The sequence below is a fragment of the Rhinolophus sinicus genome, chromosome 11, assembly GCF_057876585.1.
Source record: "Rhinolophus sinicus isolate RSI-liver-muscle chromosome 11, RSI-T2T, whole genome shotgun sequence".
Lineage (NCBI taxonomy): Eukaryota > Metazoa > Chordata > Mammalia > Chiroptera > Rhinolophidae > Rhinolophus > Rhinolophus sinicus.
The window spans coordinates 3038627-3060720 of NC_142511.1; the positions used below are offsets into that span (position 1 = coordinate 3038627).

General features: G+C 51.1%; 2 protein-coding genes and 1 non-coding gene across 7 annotated transcripts in view; 1 reads left to right on the forward strand and 2 right to left on the reverse strand.

The window, feature by feature from the left end:
• The window catches only part of RCSD1 (RCSD domain containing 1), a 48063-nt gene extending 38360 nt beyond the window's left edge, over window positions 1-9703 (forward strand). For all 5 annotated transcript variants that reach the window (XM_074321973.2, XM_019747403.3, XM_019747402.3 and 2 more), the window contains 3 exons: window positions 1668-1871; window positions 3888-4592; window positions 7477-9703. In XM_074321973.2, the coding sequence (XP_074178074.2) occupies window positions 1668-1871; window positions 3888-4592; window positions 7477-7509 (942 nt within the window). In that variant the 3' untranslated portion in view covers window positions 7510-9703. The remainder of the gene's footprint in view (window positions 1-1667; window positions 1872-3887; window positions 4593-7476) is intronic.
• Window positions 9704-13230: 3527 nt separating this feature from the next.
• Window positions 13231-17393, reverse strand: LOC141569379 (uncharacterized). Its single transcript, XM_088801826.1, has 2 exons — window positions 16335-17393; window positions 13231-16213 (listed from the first exon to the last, which is right to left on the reverse strand). The coding sequence occupies exons 1-2, from the start codon at window positions 17391-17393 to the stop codon at window positions 16160-16162; spliced, it is 1113 nt and encodes a 370-aa protein (XP_088657952.1). The 3' UTR covers window positions 13231-16159.
• Window positions 17394-17516: 123 nt separating this feature from the next.
• On the reverse strand, window positions 17517-17588 carry TRNAP-AGG (transfer RNA proline (anticodon AGG)). The gene has a single exon. It is a non-coding gene; the product is annotated as a tRNA-Pro (tRNA).
• Window positions 17589-22094: the final 4506 nt, after the last annotated feature.

A 22094-nucleotide genomic window follows, 5' to 3' on the forward strand; every position in this document is an offset into this window, starting at 1 on the left:
CAGCCCCTCACAGCCCTCGTCCATGTGCCAGAAATTAGTGCCCAAATGCTCTGTACGCTGCAGCCTTGGTCCCATTCCCCTTCCTAGGCATCAGTGAGCCTCTTTGGGAAACACGGCAACTTGAAAATGAGGTTTTGACCTCAAATTGCTTAACCCCATTAAGAGTGCCAGTGATAATAGGACAGTTGGGCTAAATCCCATGGGAACCTTACTTTGTTGGGACTAGGTGGGGGCAGAACTAAGAAATGCATCATCAGCCAGAGTTTTCTTCTACGTACTCTGTTGAATGAGTTGTGAACGATGATTTTTCTTCACTCAAGTCCATAATTCAAAGTCCAGGTTTCCTGCTTCCTATCTGTAAACAGTCTTACAGAGGGAACTTCCCAGCTTAAAACCGAGAGGGGAGAGAGACCTTTAATGTGCAGCTCACCGAGCTGTCACAGCCTCCATGGGCCACACCCGTCCTTTGGGACTCACCATACGCTGCTTTTGAACATGGCGTGGGCTACAGTGTTGATATTTACCTTTTCTATTTGTGATTTTTGCCATGACTCAGTCTTGCCTATACTATTAGTTCTTTCTTAAAATCACAATAGAAATACGAATTCCGCCCTCGGCATGGAGGACTCTCTACAGTCCACAGGTTCCCAAGTGCACGCAGGAGTTCAGCAAGGCAGAGCCTTGGCTGGAGGAAGGGTGGCACCCAGGGAAGTCTGGAGGCAGAGGGTGTGACTGTGAGTCAGGCAGTGGCAGGAGAGAATGCAGGGGACAGGTCCTAAGGGACTTGGCAGGTCAGGCCAAGTAGTTTGGCCCAAGACAGGATCTGACACCCAGAAAGCCTATGACTGAAGGTCACAGCTATTAGATGGCGCTAACGGGGCTTGGGGCCCTCTCTACCTCCCTCCACAGATGCCTTCCCGCATCACCACCTTCTCCAGGGTGGATCTGGGACCCCCCCAGGCCTCCCCCATCCAGCTCATGTTTCCTCAGTCTCCGTTTCTTTGGGGCAACCTTCCCGTGTGCTTGCCCTCAGGGTTCATTTTAATCTGCTTTCAGCTGCACTGTGATGCCCCAAGCAGGGGGTCATAGTGGCACCTGTTTGCTGCCCCCCCCCCAAAGCCTCAGCAGTCTGCTATGTCCACCCCCCTGGCCGGCTCCCAAGGCACCAACAGACCTGGCTGGATTCCCAGGGCCGGTTCCTCAGCCACTTTCCTAATTTGTGCAATGAGAACAAAACGAAACAGGTAGGGTCCTTACAGAGGGAAAAACTACGTGTGCCGGCAAATGGTAAGCATCCAGAAATGGTCCCCACTGTGACGCTGACGAGGAAGATGATAAAGGCGCAGCCTTCCTGGGGCCTGCGGGTTGCAGTCCCGACTCTGGCATCTTTGTCTACACGCTGGGGCTGTTCCCGGCTTTTTTGTTGGACCCGAATCGGTATTTTGGGCATTGCAGCCTGTATAGAGCCAGGTAGCAGGAGATGGATCGAGTTGGTGGGGCTTCCAGGACAGGACATGGTGTGACAAGGGATAATCGGTTAGGAAGTAACATGAACAGGCTCGTGTCCCCTGGTCTCAACCAGTTCCGAGGCAAGTAACCAACAAGCCGAAGCAGAAATGCTCACCGTGTCCCACTCCGCTCTGAACCGGCTCGTCTTTTCTCCACAGGCCAACTTAGTCTTTGATCCAGCCGCCATGCTGCCTGGAGCCTCCCCCAAGAGTCCTGGGCTCAAAGCCGTGCTGTCACCATTTCACAGCCCACCTTCCACTCCCAGCAGCCCTGGTGTGCGGTCTCGGGCCAGCGAGGCAGAAGCGGTGCCCGTCAGCTTCGACCAGCCTCCGGAAGGCAGCCATCTGCCCTGTTACAACAAGGTAACGTCTGGTCCCAAGCCTGGTGGTGTGTCTGTGGAAAGCTGGGCCCCGGGCCATCCTGAACCATCTCTGCCCTCTTGTTATCCTGGAGTGAGGAGGACACATTTAAGCTGTAGTCAGAGCTGGTTATTAACAGAAGAGAAATGTCTCCTCTTCTTTGCAAGTGATTCCTGAGCTAAGATTAGCCCTCTCCCTCCCTGTCACTGTCACCAGAAAGCCAGGCTTAGGGATGGCGTGTTCTGTCCTTGGTGGAGAAAAGGGCGGGAACTCTGGGCTGGTCCCGGCTGCACAGAGTTATGTCAAACGCTGAAAACCAAAGCTTAAGGCCTGGTCAGTGATTCATACCGAAGGGTGGGCAGGGTCGCTAGGGCTCCAAAACACGCTGTTCTGGCCCAATGTGACCGGTCCTACCTGTCCGAGTGTGGGCTCAGAGCCTTCTCACTGCAGTAAGAATTCTTGCCTAGACTGTTCTGTTTGCAGAAAGGTGTGTGGCAGGGCTGGCTTCTGTAGAAGCTGCCCCAATACTGAGTGTGTGCCTTCTTTCACCAGTCCCGACTAGGAGGTGATAAGACTCAGAGATACGGCCCAATACAGTCCAAGCAGGTGCCCCGCAAATCTGGGACAGAGCCAGGCCGGGGCCCAGATTGAAGGGGGTCTGAGGCCAGGGAATGGCAAACGGATGTGACTTTGGAGTTATAGATGGAGAGGGTGGGCTCTAACAGAAAATCCATCTAGGAAAGAAAGGTCAAGTGTGTAGAAACAAGTGGGGCCCAAGGAAGCAAACTGGTGTTAGGAGGTGATGGATGGGCAGGAGCTTGCTGTCCAGGGACCAAGGGGAGAGCCTGCAGACCAGAGTGACGGAGAGAGAGGAGCCCAGGGCAGAGCCTTGTCTCTCCCAGGGTGTCATGGGGCGTAGGGACAGGGAGGGAGGCACTGCCACCTGGTCATACAGCGGCCTTGGTATTCTGAGGGCAGCCGGGGAGCAGACGCGACTACCTCTGAGCCCTGCAGGCCACGAGGGCTGAGGCCTTGTCTACCCTGCAGGGAGGGCTGGCCTCACCGTGGTCTCAGGAAAGGGCCCGGGAAGGCTCCTCAGCCAAAGATTCATCCCAGAAACCTCTGACATGGAAAGAGGATGGCCAAGATGTAAGTCAGTGGGAAAATCAAAGTTACAGAAATGAGATTTAGTTGACACAGATGTTTACAGGACACATCCCTTGAGTAAACGAGGGCATCTGAGAGCAGCATTTCCATTGAACTTCTGATTCAATGGAGCCCCGATTGTCAGACTCACCTTCCTGGGAGGAACTTATCTCCAAGCAGCTCTGCTGGGTGCTCCTAAGACATGGCTGCTAAGGACAGTGGGCCTGACTCCCAGAAAGCAAAGGAAACTGGCTGCTCAGCTGTCCAGTATCGGTCAGCTGTGTGGGGACAGCAAGGGACAAGCTGGCCGAAGGGAGGGAGCTGGTCCCCAGTGTCCAGCTGCCAGGGCTGGACCACCAGCAAGCCCCTCACCTCCCTCTTCTCTGCTGGGTTCACCTCAGTCAGAGTATAATTTTCAAAATGTTCAAACATGACTCTTGTACAAAATAGATTTTATTCAATGTGTCAGTGCGTCAGGAAAGCTGTCAGATGGTAAAGCTCATTCACAGAACATTCAGAGGAAGAACTGGTTATTTACAGACAGTTAGAAAAGCAAATGTTAGCATAAAATTGCTAAATTAGACACCAAACTGATTAATGTTGACAGGGCAGCCAAGCCAGAGGCTACCTGTCTTCCTGGATGGAAAGCATGTGCGGGCCCTGAGACAGAAGTCTGCAGGGTCCCTACCCTGTCGTCGCTCAGCCCTGCGGGGCTGTCAGCAGGAATCAGTGGCCATCCATATCCATTCTCCAGAATGATCCTTGGCTGGGCCTGTGGAGCAGCGCTTCGGGCTGGCTTTGAAAGGAACCCGCAGTGTTCCTTGCGGCCTTTTTTACAGGTTCGGGGTAACGTTCCTTCATTCCTTCTTTCAGGTGCGGACGAGGGGCTCCATCAAAAGGCGCCCTCCTTCCCGGCGATTCCGAAGGTCTCAGTCAGATTGCGGGGAGCTGGCAGACTTCAGGGCCCCAGAGTCGTCCCAGGAGAATGGAGCCCAGGAAGAAAACGGGGACGAGGTCTTCCCTTCTCAGAACAAGGCCCCAGGCTCCCCTCCAGCCAGCGAGGGGGCGGTGGGGAGGGAAGGGAGCACCCCCAGGTCCCACGAGAAGCCCCTTCTGAGGAGGACGACCAGCAGGACAGAGAAGCAGGAGCAGAGGGGCCAGGCCGCAGAGGAGGACCCGCGGCCTGACAAGCCTGCACAGGAGGCCCAAGAGAAGGCCCTGGAACCGGCCCCGGCCTCCAGCGCAGAGGCCAAGAGTGGGTGTGGGAGCCCCACGGAGGCAAGCACAGCCGGAGAGCAGACGGAAGAGCCCACACAGGGGAAGGCGGAGACGGAGACGGCAGGGCCTGGAGAGGGGGAACCCGGACAGAAGAGCCAAGACAAGAAGCCACTGCAGGAGGAGGGGGCTGGGGAGCAGGAGACCCCCCAGGTCCCCCTGGGGGGAGCGGAGGCTGGCCTCCCCTCCAAGGAGGAGAATGGCAAGAAAAAGCAAGACAAGGGGCCCATTCTGGAGCCCGGCTGCAACCCCAGGACCGGCCAGGCCCAGGCGGAGACCAGCAGTGAGGTCCCCGAGACAGAGGTAGGCGGCCGTGCATGTTCAGCCGGGGAGGGCTGGTGTCACATGCCCTGTTCCTTACAGTGCCATTACAGATCAGCTCAGGGTGCATTAACAAAGGCGTGGGGTTGAGACAGGCTGTCACTGATGGTGAGGGACAAAAGGACAAGCCGGGGACACGTGTCTCATGCTCTCTCGGGTTTCTCACTGACTCGGAGCTTGGTGCACATCTGGGTGTGGACAGAACGAGCCAGACTGGGCACAGCTCAGTGACCAAGGTCCACACACATCTACCGAAGGGCTGGGGAGGCGGGGTCCTGCTATGGGCGTTCAGAGAGGAAAACGCACAGTCCAGCCGTGAGACCAGCAGCTCCTCAGGGTGCATTAAAGAAGACGAAACAGGGCAGGGGAGAGACCACCTGTGTGAGGAGAGCGGGGAGGAGGCAGGACAAAGGTGGCATTTGAGCTGGCCCTTCAAAGGAGGCTTTGTCACCTGCACTCGCCCACAGGTGGGGGCACCCAGTGCACACAGGACAGGATAATGCCCACTCTTCCTGGCCCCAGCAGCTCTCGCCTCCCCACCACTCCCAGGAAACTCTCCTTGAACGCACTGGCCTGTTGCAGGAGCAGAGCCAGCCCTACCGAGACTTACAAGTCCCCCAGTGCTTTCCTCGCCCCTCTTAGTTCTTTCTTCCTTTCTCATTCATTCGTTCATTCGTTCGTTCGTTCATTCATTCATTCATTCGTTCGTTCGTTCGTTCAAGCCACCATCAGCTTCCTACTACATTAGCCTCTTATCTGGCTTCCTGCTTCCACTTTTCCTGTCTCTCTAGTTCAGTCTCTGTACAGCATCCGGAGGGGTGTGTGTGTGTGTGTGGAGATTATCTACTCGATGCTAAAATTACTCACCTCCTGTGTTAGTTTCCTGTGGCTGCCGTAACACGTGAACACAAACGTGGTGGCTTCAAACAACAGAAATGGATGTTCTCACAGTTCTCGAGGCCACGACTCCAAATTCAAGGTGTTGGTAGAGGTGGTGGCCTCTGGACGCCCTGAGGGGGAGCCTGTCCCAGGCTGGTCCCCTAACTTCTGGTGACTGTCACCACCCTCAGAACCCTTCCAGCTGCACTCACCACCTCTCTGTGCTTTTCTCTCTCCTTACTCACTGCGGACTCACAAAACCCTGGTGCTCTTAGCCCCTGGTTTTGGAGAAGAAAAAACGGAGGTTCCCAGAGAGACAGGGGCTGTCCAAGGCCACAGTCCTTGATGGTGGCATGAGGGACACCAGCTCTCATCACAATAAACTGCCTCACAAAGCACCTCTGCACATCTGCACATCTTATTTAATCCAGGAGGGGCATTGCCACCCGAAATGGGGGGGTGACAGGGGCTTCATTCCTCAAGAGGAAGGGAGGGGGGGTTCACAAGTAGACCAAAGGCAGCAGATGTGTGATGCCTCCCAAACTGACTGCCTCTCTGCCTGGTTCTGCCGCTTCTCCACGCCATTCTCCTTGCTTTCTCAACACTGGACCTGAAATTCCTCTCTCGCTCCCTGAGGAGACGTCACCTCCTCTTGAGCCTCCCCTACGTGGTTGCTTTGCTCTCTTCTTTCTCCCGCCTTGTTAGCTGCGCAGATTCCCAAGACTCCTTGGCTTTTGTGCCTTGTCACCTGTCTTGGGGCCACACTCCTGTTTGTTCCCAGCTCAACCCCTCCCTTAGCCTGTGCACTGCCCTTCCCGGGGGCCCTGGCTCCCTCCGTGACCAGCCATGTCAGTGCCTCCCTCTGGCTAAAAGGAAGACCCACCACCTTCCTCATCCTCCCAAAATGTCTCCTCTACCTGCGAGTCCAAGGAGAGGCCCCCGTGCTGTGCTCTTAGCTTCCCCCCACTGCATTTCCTGGACATTTGCACAGGACGTGATTGTGGAGTGTGAGCATGTGTTTTAAGTGATGGGTTAGACTAACAAGGCCCCAGCTGGTTGTTCTGTATTTCCAGCTTCTCACTTGCTCTCCGCTTTCTGCCCACACACACGCTGGGTCTCTAACCCTAAAGAAAAATCCTTCTGTCCCCCTCCCACACACCCCCATCCTCTCTGTGCCCCTCTCCTTTCTTTCCCCTGGTGACCTCGTTCTTATCAATGATTTTGAAGCTCACAAACGCCCTCCCAGCCACGAAAAACTGGCCACGTCTCACTTCTTGCCCCTCTCACCTCTGCGGGGCAATTGACGCTGCAACCGACCCCTGAAGCCCCCTCTCACCCCGTCCTGTCTGGCGCCTGGCCCCTCCCTCGCTCTCTGCCTCCTAAAGTCAGGGCACTCCGGGCTTGGCCGTCCGCTCTGGCTCTCACTGCCCGGCTTCAGCATCACGTTTGGTGGACACCGCTGGCCCGGGCCCTTGCATTCATCTTCCGTCCACGCCTGATGAATCAGCACCAGCCTGGCTCACCCGTGGTCCCCGCCACACCACACACTCCGCTCAGGGAGGCCTTCCAGCCCCTCACTTCCAAAACCAAACTCATCCTACTCGCTGTTTCTCCACTGACCGTCAACTGAAAGCCCAAACTCTTCCCCCACTTCTGCTCAGGAAGTGCTGCCTCTTCTTTCTCTGTGTCACCTCCATCTCTGTGCCTAATCGGTCTGCAGGTCTTAGTAGGTCTCCCATTTAGGGCGTTTCGCTTTCTCTGTCTCCAGCTCCACTACCACCCCACTCCCTTCCCCTTCCCTCCTCATCTCTACAATCACAGCTCACTCCTAAGGAATTCCTGGTCTCCAGACCCGCGCTGTACGTTGGCACCTAATCCGTCTTCCTGGAAATGCCGTCTCGCTCGTCTGCTCTCCTATCCCCAGCCCCTGGACATTGTCAGGATTTCCCCACTCGCTCCAAGTCATTCTTTCCTCCTCTGTTGACAGGGTGACACCTCTGTCGAGGACACTAAAATGTGAAGACAGCTCATTGGCCTTTATGACAAAGCTGCTGGAGATGACTCTTTGGAAGTAGCAGCCACCATAGTAGCAACAAATGAAGCCACTGCAGAAGCAGACAGTGCGGGGAGGATGGGCCAGCCTGAAGATACAGGGTGCTTTTTTCCTGGCCTCCACCCCGTCCCAGATGGAGGCTGGATCTGAGGACACAGACGTCGTGCATCAGCTTGAGTTTGTGTCGCTTGATGGACTTGATAAAACACACACACACACACACACACACACACACACACACACAAAAAAACTTATTTAAAACAATTTACTGTGGTGACAACTCCCTACGGATACTGGGGTCCAGCCACTCTCCACACACACCGATCCCTGCAGCTGACCTCAGAACTGGACTCTGATTTAGCGGATCAGATTTTGTTTGTGTAAAGTGATAGCCTTTTGACTGGTATGAAGTGTTTACCATGCTCTCATGTAAGTAAAAACGAATTTCGGGTGGCAAGAAACAAAAGAAAATAATACTGCTGAAAATAGGAATCCTGTAAGTTACAAAAAGATCTTACATTGTATCAAGGCCCCGAGACAACCTATAGCACGAGTGCCCAGCAGCGGAAGGAGCGTTGCCTGTCCCAGCTTCCTAGTTGATGACACACCAGGGAGTGAGGGGTTCAGCTCACCCCCTTCTGTGTGGTGGGTGGAGTGGAGGAGGGCGCCACTGGAGAGGCAGAGTGTCAGGAGGTGACCCTGGAGCATGGATTAGAAATTTCCTGGGAGGTGCTCTGAGGTTGGTGGTGTGCAAACTACAGAATAAAACCGTGCTTCCTAGCTTGGCCGGGAAGCTGTGCTACAATGGAAACCCAGGCTCTCCTTCCGCACGCAGGAGGAGGGGGTGGGGGTTTTGGGTCCGAGGAGCTCTTGCTTTAATGTTCAGTTTGAAGAATGCAGGCGATTTGCAGGAAAGGGAGCCTGACTCCCCATTCCATGACTCACAGCCTCTCCCCAATTCACACACTCCTGCTGGAAGACGTCAGTCCAAACGAATGTTTAATCTTTAGGGTCGGTCCTTAGGTGCAGTTGAGCATTTCAGCATCTCAACGGGCTGATTTGGCAGGTGCAGCAGCTGTTTTTCTAGAGGTCTGTTGGACCACACTCTGCTGACTTCAGAAAATCGTCTCCCAGGCTCAAAGGCCTTATCTCACCACTGCTGCCGACGCAGGGGTCCATGGTCCTTTCAGGATAGATATCAAGAGGGTGGGTGAAACCGTTTGCAGAGAGAAAGGTTTATGAAAGCGTAAGCTTCATGCACCAAGGGAACACGCTGCTCCAAAAGACCACAGTAGGTGGCTCCCCGGGTCGGTGGGGAGAGTGTGTTTATGGGCCCTCAGGTTAGGGGCCCAGTTAGTTTTGCTGGAATGGTATGGGGAGCTCCCAGAATTAGGTGGCCACCCTCTGTAGGGTCTTCTGTGGGCCCCTCGGGATCTGTCAGGCGCTGGTGGGTGTGTTCAGTGTGGTAATGAGGGCAGGACACTCCCAGGACGACTCTTCTAACGACTGATGACCCGGCATGATTTTGAGGACCTTCCCCGAGATCTGATTATATCTTTTTTGCAGTTCTTGTTTCTTATTGGTGGGAAAGTATGACTTACGGTTGCTTCCCCAGAGGCAGGTTTTGGCTACGTGACTACCAACCACAGTACCTCAATTTCCTCCTCCCATTTAGTTTTCCTAACTCCAGGAACACGATAGTGTTAAAATTTTGGATATATATTTTTTCAAACCTTTTTAAATGCAATGCATCTTCTAAAACTTATAGCCTTGTGAAGACTGATACTATAATAAGCTTTGTATTTTAGCCGAGTTTGGGAGACGTATGTGTCAGTTATTTTGAGGTCTCTATAATATCTGTTTGTCTATCCAGCTATTGACGGAGAGATATGCCCCCTAAACAATACACGGTTTTATTTATATATGTCTTTGGGTTGTTTGTACACTCACACACATAGCTGGGCAAGAGTTTTGGGAAAGCGTGCATGATTGTGAGTGTGTGTGATGAAGAGGGAATCTGCCACTCTCCCTTATGTGACAAAGGAATGGAACAGGAAATGTGGGGTGTAAATGTGAAAATAAAACTATTGTTCTTCTGGTCTGTACCTTATCATAGCAGAGGAGAAAGAAGCAATAAAAAATGACAAGATGTGATGCTGAAGAGCGTGCATGATGGTGTCAAAATACCTTTCTATCTCCCCAGTTCCCTATTAATCACAGTATTTGACCCAAAAAAAAACAAAAAACCAGAGACCCTGTCCCCCACTCCCAGGGTTGTTACAGTGATGGGGGCTTTTGGTAGGGAACTCACAGGACCCCACTGCAGCCTGGCTGCTTATATGCTTATACCCTCCTTGCATCGTTGATACCGGAACCTCCAAACTGAGGATTAAAGAAATCCACTTGTGCCTTAGGTGGCACAAGGCCATTACCAGGCCAGGAAGACTTTCATTCAGGCTGCCTTCACAGGCTGGAAAGGAAACACTGGTTCTTCACAGCTCCAAGGTAAAGAGAAGAGTCAGAACCATCCTTCCACTACCTTTATAGTCTAGCTTGAAGTTTCAATGGCGTTCTTCCTTTCTGCAGAGTGGGAGTAAGAAAAAACCTGGGTGCTTTGAAGGGATGTGCCACTAGGTAACAGGGGCTTCTGATGCTGTTTCAGCCGCACGTGGGACCAGGTAAGCAGGTGACCACAAGGGGCCCAGTGGCCTCAGAATGCCACTCTCCTCACTGAGGTCACCCTGAAAATAGTCCAGTTTGCCATACTGGTTTTGGCTGGTGACCAGTTAACTATACACTCAATAAATATATGGTAAGTAAGGGAATAAATAATTGGAAAGGCAACCAACTCATTATCTTTTGATTCTTGGGAGCGTAGAAGTGTAATACGGGTGAATGAATGAGGACCTTCAGCTGCTAATGAAAGGGACCCAATTCAAACTGGCTGATGGAAACAGAACTACAAGTGTAGGTATCTGTCTATGAATATTTCTTTCTTTCTCTTTGCCTATATACTGAATAATATAAATTAAAAATCCATGGATAGACCTAAATACAATAGCCAAGCAATGTCAGAAATTAAAACTGAGGGTCCTTATGACTTTGATTAAATTTAGTTTTAAATCCTAGCTCTAGAAATCATACCCTATACCCCTCAGAGACCTCACCTCTCCCCAGATAATCAGCAACCCCTGAGGCAGGACATACCTGACTAGTGGTCACATGGTGAGACCTCTGGCCAGCTAAAGATAACATCTTGACCTAAGTTATGTTTCAGCTCCTGAGCCCTAAATGGAATGACCCCCTGGCTATTTTCCAAGGAGACTAGAGAAACGCCAGAAAAGACCTCAGAACTGTCCTCAAGATCTAAAGAAATGATGTATTACCCTTAACTCACCTCCTGCCAATTGGCTCCGAGCAAACCCCAAACCCCAACCCACGGTGTCTTGTGATTTTTGCCCCATAGTAGAATCTGTAACCCACATGCCATCAGGGAGCCAGGTCTTTGAGCGCTAGCTCACCTGTGTCTCTGGGCTTGGTGCCATTTCCTTAATAAACCTCTACTTTCTTTGCTGCAAACTCCTGTTTGTGTCTCCATTGGCTTTGATGCACGCAGGCAAACGAACCCCTTAGCTCAGTAACAAAATCTCTCTTGGTTATCAGTCTCTGTGTTGGCCAAGCAGGTTCTTCCCAGCCTGCAGACCCAATGGAAAGAGTTTATTCTTTTCCAATAATTGTGGGGACAGGGGATCCTGCAGAGCTTTTCTATAGGGCCCACATGGATCATACGCGTATATGTCCACACCTGAACCAATCATTAAGACCAAGGAGATGCAGAGATCAGACTGGGGCTGCTGGCGTCACCTGCCCTGTCCTGGCACTAGGGTCTAGGTGGCTCAATCCTATCTACTCATCAAGGAATGTCAATGGGAGGGAGCAACAGGGGTGCCTCAGGGTGAAATCGGGGGTGGGGTGGGGCTGTTACCAAAAGAAATGGTGCTGGTAGGCAAAAAAAAAAAAAAAAATTCAACAAGGCAATACCTGAAACACCAAACTACTACACCACTGTTGGCTAAAACATTAAATTTTCTTGGTCTCTAACTAGTTCTAATCAACTGTGTGAATTAGGTAAAAATTCACCTCTGTGGAGCAGGTAAAAAGAGGAACAGAATGTCTCTATGTCACACGCGACTGACCAGGTGACTTGCGATGTCAAGAGCACTGAGCAAAATCCGAGTGCTGCTCAAACAAGCCACCGAAGAACGTCGGTCTCATTATTTTGTGTAATAAGGTTTTGCTGCGTCCTGAGAGCCCAGTCAGCATGTTTGTTCGCTCTGCACAGTGCCTCACGCATTGTAAGGGCTCAATAAATATCTGTGAAGAGATGCATAACTGAAGTGATTTCGGAGCTGCAATAGGATGGTGTCCGCCATGCATCGCTGCCTACCACCGCCCTGTCTGGTACCAGATGTCATGATATGCAGTCCCAGCCAATGTGTGCATCCTGAGGGGGTCCTGCTGAAACCTTTTCATCGTGCCTTAAGTTGAGGGGGTTTTTGAAACCCTTCCCAGAGGGGGTTGGAAAAGACGATCCAAGTGCACCAAAGTCTAGGGGCAGGAGACACACCTTCCTGACCAGGGCGGCTATGCATGCTGAGAAGACTGGCCTCCCAGGTCTGCCCTCAGGTCCCAGGAGAGCTCTGGGAATGCCAGAGAGGCCCCACTGTGGTCAAATGGGGCAGGAAACTGTGGTTCTTTGAGACTCTTCAGAGTACAAGGAGATGATAAATGTGTTATATGCCTCACAATGAAAAGGGAGCCACAGCGTAAAACCACCCGCCTCACAGACAGGAGCAGAGGGACTGCCTTCTCCTCCGAGCCCTGGCAGCTGTGGGCTTCTCCACGGGAGCTGCACCACCCAGGTCCTGGACAGCCAGGGAGAGGCTGTGGGGGAAAGGACGCGGAAAGGACAGGTTCAATGGCTAGGATTTCCCCTGGGGACTCGTGAGTAGGGACTCTGGCCCTTCATGGTGTTGTTTTACATAAAACTTTGAAAAAATTCCTGGAACTTAGACAAACCTGTAATGTCAGTTATCAGACTTATCAACCACTTCTGTTTTAAAGAATGAGTGGCCTGAACTGCACATTGAACCAGCATTCAGAGACAAGATTCCAGAACGACTGTATGATCGGTACTCAAAGGAGGGGCATTTCCAAGACGCAGATACTCATTCCTCTTCAAGAAAATCAGAGGACCTGCGACCTCCTGTTGCGCCAGCTAAGGAACCATGGGTGCTGGAGGGGGCCAGCTGCTGCCCCAGCATGCATCGCTGCACCTGGCCCCTCAGGAGTGACAGTTAGAGTCTTACTAACTTCCTCTGGAAACAGTGGGGATAGAACACACAAAAGGGCTGCTGTACATGACCTCTAATTCTGTGTCACTTTTCACTATACTAAGCACAAAGAAATGCATAGTTTTAAGAACCCTGTTTTCTTTGTGATTTAAAAATGTTTGGTGCCAGATGGGTACCAGATTTATCAGGATGGTCACTTCATAAGGTATATAAACATCTAATCACTATGGTGTACACCTGAAACTAATATAATGTTGTATGTCAATTACAATTTTAAAATAAATAAATAAAAAATAAAAAATAATTAAAAGGTAAATTATCTTTATTTTTCCCAATATAAAAGCAATTGCAAAATTCAAAGGGAGCAATTATCTTTAGAAATGTGTGGAGGAAAATAAAATATTTTAATTAAATCAGAAAAATATCCATAAGTCCACTACGCAGAGATAACTAGTGTTAATAGTTAACGGATTTTTTTCCTCTAGGGTTTTAATGCATGTATCTATGTTTTGTTTTGCTTTTTAATTCTTAGTTGTTACAAAATTGGCATCTTACACTATGTAACTGTATCTTTCTTTTTTGTAACATCCTATCATGAGCATGTCTTTATAAACAATCACAATTTTATCGATACAATTAGTCTTCTTCTATTCACCCTGTAACATTCAGAGCAAGAGTAACTCTGTATAAAACAGAGGCAATCAGATCCCTGTGGGGATGGAGTGTTCTAGTGGGAAGCAGTTCTTTTCACCATCTAGACCAGGGGTGTCCAAACTTTTTTCAACGTTTTTTACCAAGGGCCATATGCGGTAAAATACACAAACAGCCGGGCCACTCACTCGAGGTGAAGTACATATTGCCTCACCTGGTTTATGTAAGTAAACTAAATATATTTTTGGAATTTGCTGCAGGTCAATTAAAAATGGATTGCGGGCCGCAGTTGGCCCACGGGCCGTAGTTTGGACACCCCTGATCTAGACTTTAGCTTCCTTTAGGACCTCATGCACTCTCAAAACTTAAAACGAGTGAAAAACTTTGAATGGAAAATGAAAGGGCTGGGGCAACTCCAAAAAGTCATTCCTGATGATTTAGGGATTGTAAAATTCAGAGGGAGGCATGTGATAAACCTCAGAAAAAGGATCATTGAGGGGAACCACATAGAAATGCTTTTAGTAAAAAGCAGCTGAAGCTATCATAGGACATTGGACTGGAGTCTGGAAAAAGACACACATTTTCAATCAGAGCCAAGTTCTGTTTGGATCAGGACACGGCTTGCAGTAGGCAAAGCACATCTACCAGCACTGACAACTGCAGTGGCCTGGGAGTTAGTGCCTTACTCCACGGGCAGCAGATAAGCCTCAGCACTGTCCCGAGGCCAGGCCTGCCCGCCAAGTTAGCAAGAAGGTCCCTTTGAATGGCCGACCCACGGATGAAATTGTGTTCTCACTTCCAAGGACTGACCATTCCATGTCAGAGCTACATTTGCACCACTTACGTCTAAATTGAGTCAGAATTCAGTGGCAAGCAAGCATGAGTTATAAAATAGTCACTAATCCCTCACCATTAGTGATTTAAAAAGCCAGTCATGGTTTTATCATCCATGACATCATCCCAGAGTTATTCTAATCATCTCCTAATGGCCCTACTCTTTTCTAATCTCATCTTCGCCCTCTCATGCATCTGACCCCAGGTCAAAATTATGTGCAATAGTACTTTTAATGTTACCTCCATTCTCAATAGTTTGGATGCCACCAAATCCCTTAAATGAGATGAAAAGATTGAATCATGGGTTCTGAAGTTCTCTGAGAACCTCTTCTCCCACATTGATTTCCATCTGACTTGCTAAGCAGCCAAACCAAGCTTGTGGGCATGGAATTGTGTGGACCGGTAACAGTGATCCTCCCTTGGACCATGCCAGCTCTGGGCGTACGTGCCAAGGAAATCATGTAAAACATGGGGCAAGTACATACACAAATGGGTCAATCAAACAATATGTATACCACTAGTTTGTCATATATGGTAGTAGAAGAATAATTAAGAAAGATATGCTATATTGTCTTGATGGAATAGTATTAAATCATTACAAACAATGGGAATGCAGGCAAAGGACACAAAAACAAACAAAAAAACTAACAACAAAAACTTTGTAAGTGGACACTGGCAAAGGGAGGAGGGAACCGCCAAACCTGGCACTCGGTGAGTGAGGGAATGAACAAAGCCCCCCCAGAGCGGGATGCAGCTCAGGCAGGGAGGACAGGGAGCCCTAGGCCAGTCTCTAAGAGGAGGGCAAAACTCAGACTGTTCTGCAGGGCCTCAAACTACAAAAGAGTGAGGGAAGAGCAAGTTCAAAGCAATGCGCAGCCCTCATCCCTCGCTCAGGAGGAGGGAGAAAAGTGGTCTCAGACAAGAAGGGCTGTCAATGCGATTTTTATGCTTGACCAAGGCAAAGAGAGGGCTTAGAGCTGCCGGTCCCAGGCTTGTCGCCTGCTCCGGGGAGCAGCAGCGCTCTGGGGTGTCCACATGGCCAGAATGCAGAGGTGAGGGGCGTCTGGGAAGGTTTTCTAGCTTGTGCTGTTTTGAGATGTTTACACTTGTAGTTTGCTGTCACAGTCCCCAAGGACATGACCTGTCGTCCTGACGGACTACCGCTGAGTGGATCCCCAGTGTCCACCTGCATCAGGAAGAGGGAAGGGAGGAGGCGAAGGGCAGAGAAGCTGGAGCAAATGGGAGCTCTCCAAAAGTGAGAGGGCAACACCACCACCTGGGCCCTCGGAGAACATTCTGACCGGGCTACCAAGCAACGGGTCCCATTGAGCCCGAATTAAAGGTAGCCAAGGATGGAGGGGGCTTCGGAAATGAGGGGCCTCTGCAACCCCACCACTAACCGCAAGGAGGGGGCGGGCGAAGGAGGAGGGGCGCAGGCCTAAGGCGGACGAGGCTGGGGGGGACCCCAGGCCCGGAACGCGCACGCGGGGGACCCCGCACTCCCGCTCCGCTGGGCCGAAGGGCCTTCGGGCAGGACCTGTGCGGCGCGGTGCAGGGCGAAGGCTGCCCCCTGCGGCGGCTTCTCGGTCCTGCGAGCCGCCACGGTGCCCACCTCTGCTCTCTGCTGCCCCGCATTCACCTCTCCTTCCACGATCTCGGCTGCTCCTGAGCCGGCGCCACCGCTTCCCGCCGTGTGGCCGTAAGTGAGCTCCCCAACGTGTCGGGGCCTGATGTCCTTATTGCAAAACGACGGTGCAATACGACCCCAGGGCAGGTCGTTAGGAATGTCCAGCGAGTTCCACGCGTGCACAGCGTTCCAGAGACGGCACGGTCTGCAGTGAACGTTAGGGACGAGTTAGCTGCGAACACGCTGCTTTGGGACTTCTTCCCCATCTCCCCTTCCCAGTGGAGGTAAGGAGGGTGCCTTCCTCCCCCCATTCCCAGCTCACCCACCAGTGGGGTCGCCTGGGGACGCGGGGCGGGGATGGGCGCAGGGCGGGGACCGGCCAGGGCGCACGCCTGGCGCACGGAGGGCGGTGTGAGCGGGGGGCGCAGCGCAGCGATGGAGGCGCGCGGGGGGCGCAGAAAGGGCGGTCCGAGCTGAAGATGGGGACGCTCCCCGCAAGGGGCGACAGCTGGCGGCGGGCTCCCAGAGGCCGGGCCTGCGCCCTCCTGGCTCAGGGTCCCCGCGCGCAGCCGCCCCGCAGGTAGAAGGGCCGGGCGATCCCGGGCTCGGGGAAGGCGGCGCGGGCGGAGGTGCGGAGCCCGGGGGCCACGAGCAGCTCCGCTCCGCAACGGGCGCCCCGGCTCCCCGCTCCGCTTCCGCACGGCGGGAAGGGCTCCGCACCCGAGACCCCGAAGGGAGCGGCCCCGCAGCGAGGAAGGGTCGCAGGTCGGGGTCAGGACAAGCGCGGCGAGACTGCGGAGCGAGGCTGAAGGGCGCGGCCGGGAGGCGGGCTGCCGAGAGCGGCTCGTTGGTCTAGGGGTATGATTCTCGCTTCGGGTGCGAGAGGTCCCGGGTTCAAATCCCGGACGAGCCCAGGCTTTTTCCTCTCTTCGCCCTTCCGTGAAAGGTCCTTTTTCTCCCCCGCGCGTCCCACTGAGCGTTTTAAATGCCACGATTCCGACCCCTTGAACGCTACTGTCGATCGCCTTCGTTTTGCGGAGCAAGGGATCGAACGAGATCGACTCATCCACGATGTGGTGCTTTGTACCCTTTACAACCCACGTGCGCGGAGAAAGACGCCTGGTGCGGGATCCGGGGCCCACGCGAGCGAAGGCGCACGGGCGAGCGGGGCCGGGGTGAAGGTGCGCGGCCCGGCTGCCGTGGGCCGGCCCCGCGTGGGCACGGATGAGTCGATCTCGTTCGATCCCTGCGGGGGACTCAGAGCGGGACTCTGCGTCCTCGGTACGTGCGCTCCGCTCCGGACACGGCCCGCGTGGGCACCGCGCCTGCAAAGGGCTGCGATTGCGAGTGGACTTGCTACGTCCCGTGCTCAGTGGTTTCTCCATGTCCAGGGTGCTCGCAGGTCAAAAGTCTCGATTCTGTGCTGGGCACCAACACGTGTTTGCTACGTGCACTGCTCTGTTCTAAAACGAATTCATTTAGACGTTTTTAAGGCAGGAAGAAAAGGTGGGCTCGTCCGGGATTTGAACCCGGGACCTCTCGCACCCTAAGCGAGAATCATACCCCTAGACCAACGAGCCGCCGTACGGTCTGCTCGCCGCCGCGATAAAGGAAGGCGGAACATCGTAGCACCGCGCCCCCAAGCGACTGTTGCTAGAATCGTGTTTATGCCCTTCAGCCTTTGTCACGTTCTACAGTTTAGTTTCCTGTTTTCCTCGTTTCCTCCTTTGATCGTTGCAAATCAGTCACACAAAAGAAAACAACGGTTGTCATTACCGATGTAATAGTTACCTCTTATTTCGAAAACCGTTGTTCTGTTTATATTCATGGCTAATAAGTTGCAATGAGTGTGTGGCACTGTCCCAGTGGCAGCCAGAGTCCAGACTCTCTCTCCCTTCCTGAGTTCTGGACGTTGCACTTTCCAATCATAGTAAAATGGTCGGTTTCTTGCCTCTACCTTTTAGTCTAGTGTTCAAAGCACCACTTTTTCAGCCTTATGAATTTCCTGTTTCTGTGTTTTTACTCAAACTGTTCTCTTCAGCTGGAAAAATCTCTTTCCTTTTGGATAAATCCCAAACTCTAACCTTCCCAGAAAAAAAAGGTCGTTTAACATATTAAAACTAATTGTACGTGTCTCCTCTAATCATAATGTATTGAAGGACAAGATACAAACACCAACACAGAATTGTACTGTGTAATTGGCAACCAACTGTGTGACTGGTTATGATTGGTGCCCAACTATCCCAATACGTATCGTTAAGGCATGGCTTCCTTACTGTATTTTAAATTTTTAAATACTTGGTATTGAGACTTATGCTAACCAAGCTGGCGCTCAATGAATAATTGCTGAATGATTGCAATTTGTTCCAAATTCTTTAACAATACAAATTTTGGTACTCGGACAATCAGTAATTGTGAATTGTCACTCTAGCAAATCACTAACCCGATAGGAAATAACAAACAGACAGGTGACTATCCTAAATAGACCTATTAATCTATTTTATTTCATGTATCATTCATCCATCAACTTATCCATTCATTCGATGGCTCATTCATTCAGCAAACAAAATTTAGAAGCACTATGTTTAGACACTGAATTGTCAGCTTTTTTCCTATGGTTTGACACCAATAAATTAGAGTTGTGGGGCTCTAACATGCAGTCCCCACGCTCCTCTGATTTGAAACTGTCCTAACTTGAGTCTTTAGCTCTTAGAGCTGAAGGCAAGGATAACAACACACTTTAAAATGTTAATTAGTTCTACCTGCCAGGATAGTTTACGCATCAAATGTAACTGGGGGGGGCGGGAGAGAGGAAATGTGCCCTGAAAACTTAAGAAGTTTGTATTCCCTGAGAATAAGGAGACTAAAAAAGATCACTTGTTAGGTAAAATAACGTAACCACTTCGGATTTCTGAAAACCTCAGTCTCTGTAGTTCTGAAGAGAACTCTGCTCTCCTTTCCCACCTGAATTTACTAGCGTTATTATCATTTGGGGGTTGCTTTTTTCTTACTCCAACTGCTCTCCAGTGATTGAAAAACAGTTTGTCTTTTACTCTGCGGGCTTCACGACAGTATCTCATTCGCCCCTCACAACAATAACGTAGGGAGACTGACACTAACAAAACTCAGGCTATGAATTGCCTAAGGCACAGTGAGAAGCATCTCTATCCCAGCACAAGGAACGCCTGTGACACCTCTCCAGGGCACAGAGTGCTGCCCTTGTAGGTCTGTGAAGCAAAGTAGTACACAGACAGTTGGAGAGCACTGGAAGACAGAGGTTCATGACAGACATTTTTATCCCAGTCACAGTGAAAGAAGAAGCCTGGTGACTTGGTCTTTCTCCTGTAACGATGAACTCCTCCAAGGACCCCAGTACTTTTGTTACCACATGTTGGTGCCTCTGTGCCCAGGGACACCAGAGACACTAAAACTCTAATTTTCAGATTTTCAAAAACTTCTAGCAGAAATGCAATCCTTCTCCTGGATTAAAATGTTCTTCCTACAGAAATGTTAATGAAACTGATTTAGCTTCAGGCAAATCTTTCTCAGGCTGTGGCCTGGGATTCATCTTTGACTCTCTCTCTGATATTCATCAAATTCTCAGTGTTCCAGGAACCTCTTGATATCACCACCCACAGATCACAGCATTCCAATTGCCTGTGGCAACAGATCTTAAAAGACGCAGTGCCCGCGAAAGTACAGGGTGTGGGAGAGGATTCTACCACAATCACAAAAATCTGTTGGAAATTTTGGTGCCTGTCACCCTCTTCCTATTTTCTCCCACTAATTCCAAGTCTAGAAAATTCTGCTCAGATATATTTGTCAGCACCAGGTGGTCCTGAATGCCCCGTATCTTATCTCTATTAAGAGAAGTTATAAAGTCCTGAGATGTTCCCAAGACAAACTCCTCCTTATTAGTGCAATTATTGTGCACTGTGTGGAACAGGAAGTCTGGGAGGCCATGTGCGCAGATAACTGTTACCCAAAGGCCTTTGCAGGCGATTATCCTCATTACTGATTCTGTAGGGAAAATTCTCCCCAAGGAGCCCATGCTTTTCAGAGAAAGCAGCCCTTTAACAAGGACCTTTCTGACCTGATTGGAAGTCTTCTGTTGATTCGACTGTATGGTCTGCACTGCTTGAGCTGCACTTCTTCCTGGAGGAAGAAGGAGGTTTGTCCAGTGAGATCCTCAGGCTAATAATCATGATTGGAATTCAAGCGTCCCCCCCGCCCCCCATTTACTATCTCTACAGAAGGATCAGAAACCACAGTGCAAGGTTAAAACAACCTTGCATGACACTTTTTTCTTTGTAACTTCTTTAGGTTAATTCAATAAACATTCATTCATCTAGTCATTCAAGAAATATTTATTATCTACTGATGGTGTGATATTGTTTATTGTGGAAACATTTGGCCGCTGCAGCGGCTCAGGTTCCAAGATCACACTCCCCTTGTTCTCTGGGCTCCAGACCGAGACATCTGACAGCTTCTGGCTGACCATCTGGGTGTCCTCGGCAGTTAAAGCCATGTCCAAGCCCAGCTCATTAGCTTTCCTCACAGACCAGGTTCCTCTCCAGGGATATTAGTCTCTGGGAACTGGTAGCATCATTCTCCTCTCAGTCTAGAAATTGAAGGTCACATCTGTCTTTCTGAATGCTTTTCTCTTGATTAGACTTTCCATCCAATTTATGCCCAGTTCTGTCATTCTTTTTCTGAAAAGTTTCTCCAGTGTTGTCTTTCCACCCCCCACTGCCAATACCTTATTTTGTGCCCTCTTCACTGGTCTGATGCAGGGGTCACCCTTTTAAAACACAGATCTGGACATGTCACTCCCCTTTCACCACTCCCCCACCACACACACACACACAGAGAGAGAGAGAGAGAGAGAGAGAGAGAGAGAGAGAGAGAGAACAAAGACAGCCCAAGGCTCTTCTGAACATGCCTACTTTCCTAGCATCTCTCTTTCCCCCTTGAAGTTTCAAGTCCCACAGGGTTTACCCTCTGTGTCTTGTACCTGGGACCGCTTTCCCATTCCTGACTTTGCTTTTCCTGTTTCTCTCTGGGGAACCTGTATTCATCCTCTGCGGTCCACCTTGAACGCTGCCTCCACTGTGCATCTTTCTGGACCCCTCTTGGGCCAGTGGTTCTCAGAAGAGGGATGTGTGTAAGCTGAGGTACGTCACAGTCAGTGGGGAGTCTTTTCGCACGACATGTGTCTCTGAGAACCACTGTCCCCGTTGGCCTTGGGCTTCTCCTTTGCTCGCCCTTCTCGTCAAGCATTTGAAAACACTGACTTCAGAGGTTGTTTGTCTACACGGGTCGACTAACTGCTTCTTGGAAGTCAAGTTAGCTGTTCTACATGCACAGCCCCAAAACAGTTACTGAATTTCCAACCGATGACACTCCAGACACACTACGGAAAGCCCCTGGCTGAGAGAAACAGGGCAGGACGGGGCTGTCCCGCTGTTTTCGGTTTCTCGCACCAAAACAAGACAGAGCACACCCTGCCCACATTCCATCACTGGAGGGGAAAGAACGAGTGGGCTACTCACCCAGCGGGGGCCAGGCAGGCGCCACACCACGACGTGGCGGTCAGTGCGGACCACAGAGACGCCGGTGAGCCCATAAATGTATATGCAGCCAAACTATTCCTATCACCTGGTGACAGCGTAGCCCTGTTGCCGGGGAGCGTGAGGTCGTAAAGCAACGCACGTTACGCTCGTGTTCGTGGTGATGCTGGTGTAAAGAAACCGGCTGCACCGTGGGTCAAACAAAAGTGTAGCACATCCAATTATGTACAGTACGTAATACTTGATAATACACGATTGTGTTCCTGGTTTATGTGTTTACTACACTACACTTTCAGCGTTATTTTAGAGTGTACTCGTTCCACGTCTAAAAAGGTGGCTGTAAGCCACTGTGCCGTGTCACGTGGGTAGCGGCCTCATACATCTTGGTCCATCCCAGTCCGTGGGGGGTCTTTGCACATTACCTGTGTCTTTGAGAACCTGATGGCCTCCTGGTGCCATTGTTTTCTCTTGTGCTGGATCTAATCTCGTGTTGTTTTGTGCAGTGACCTGCTGTGC

Coding starts and splice junctions, on each gene's coding strand:
- LOC141569379 (XM_088801826.1), bottom strand. CDS start 17,393: ATGGAGAAACCACTGAGCACGGGACGTAGCAAGTCCACTCGCAATCGC. Junction 16,214..16,334: donor GTCCCCAGGCGACCCCACTG/GTGGGTGAGCTG, acceptor CGTTCACTGCAG/ACCGTGCCGTCTCTGGAACG.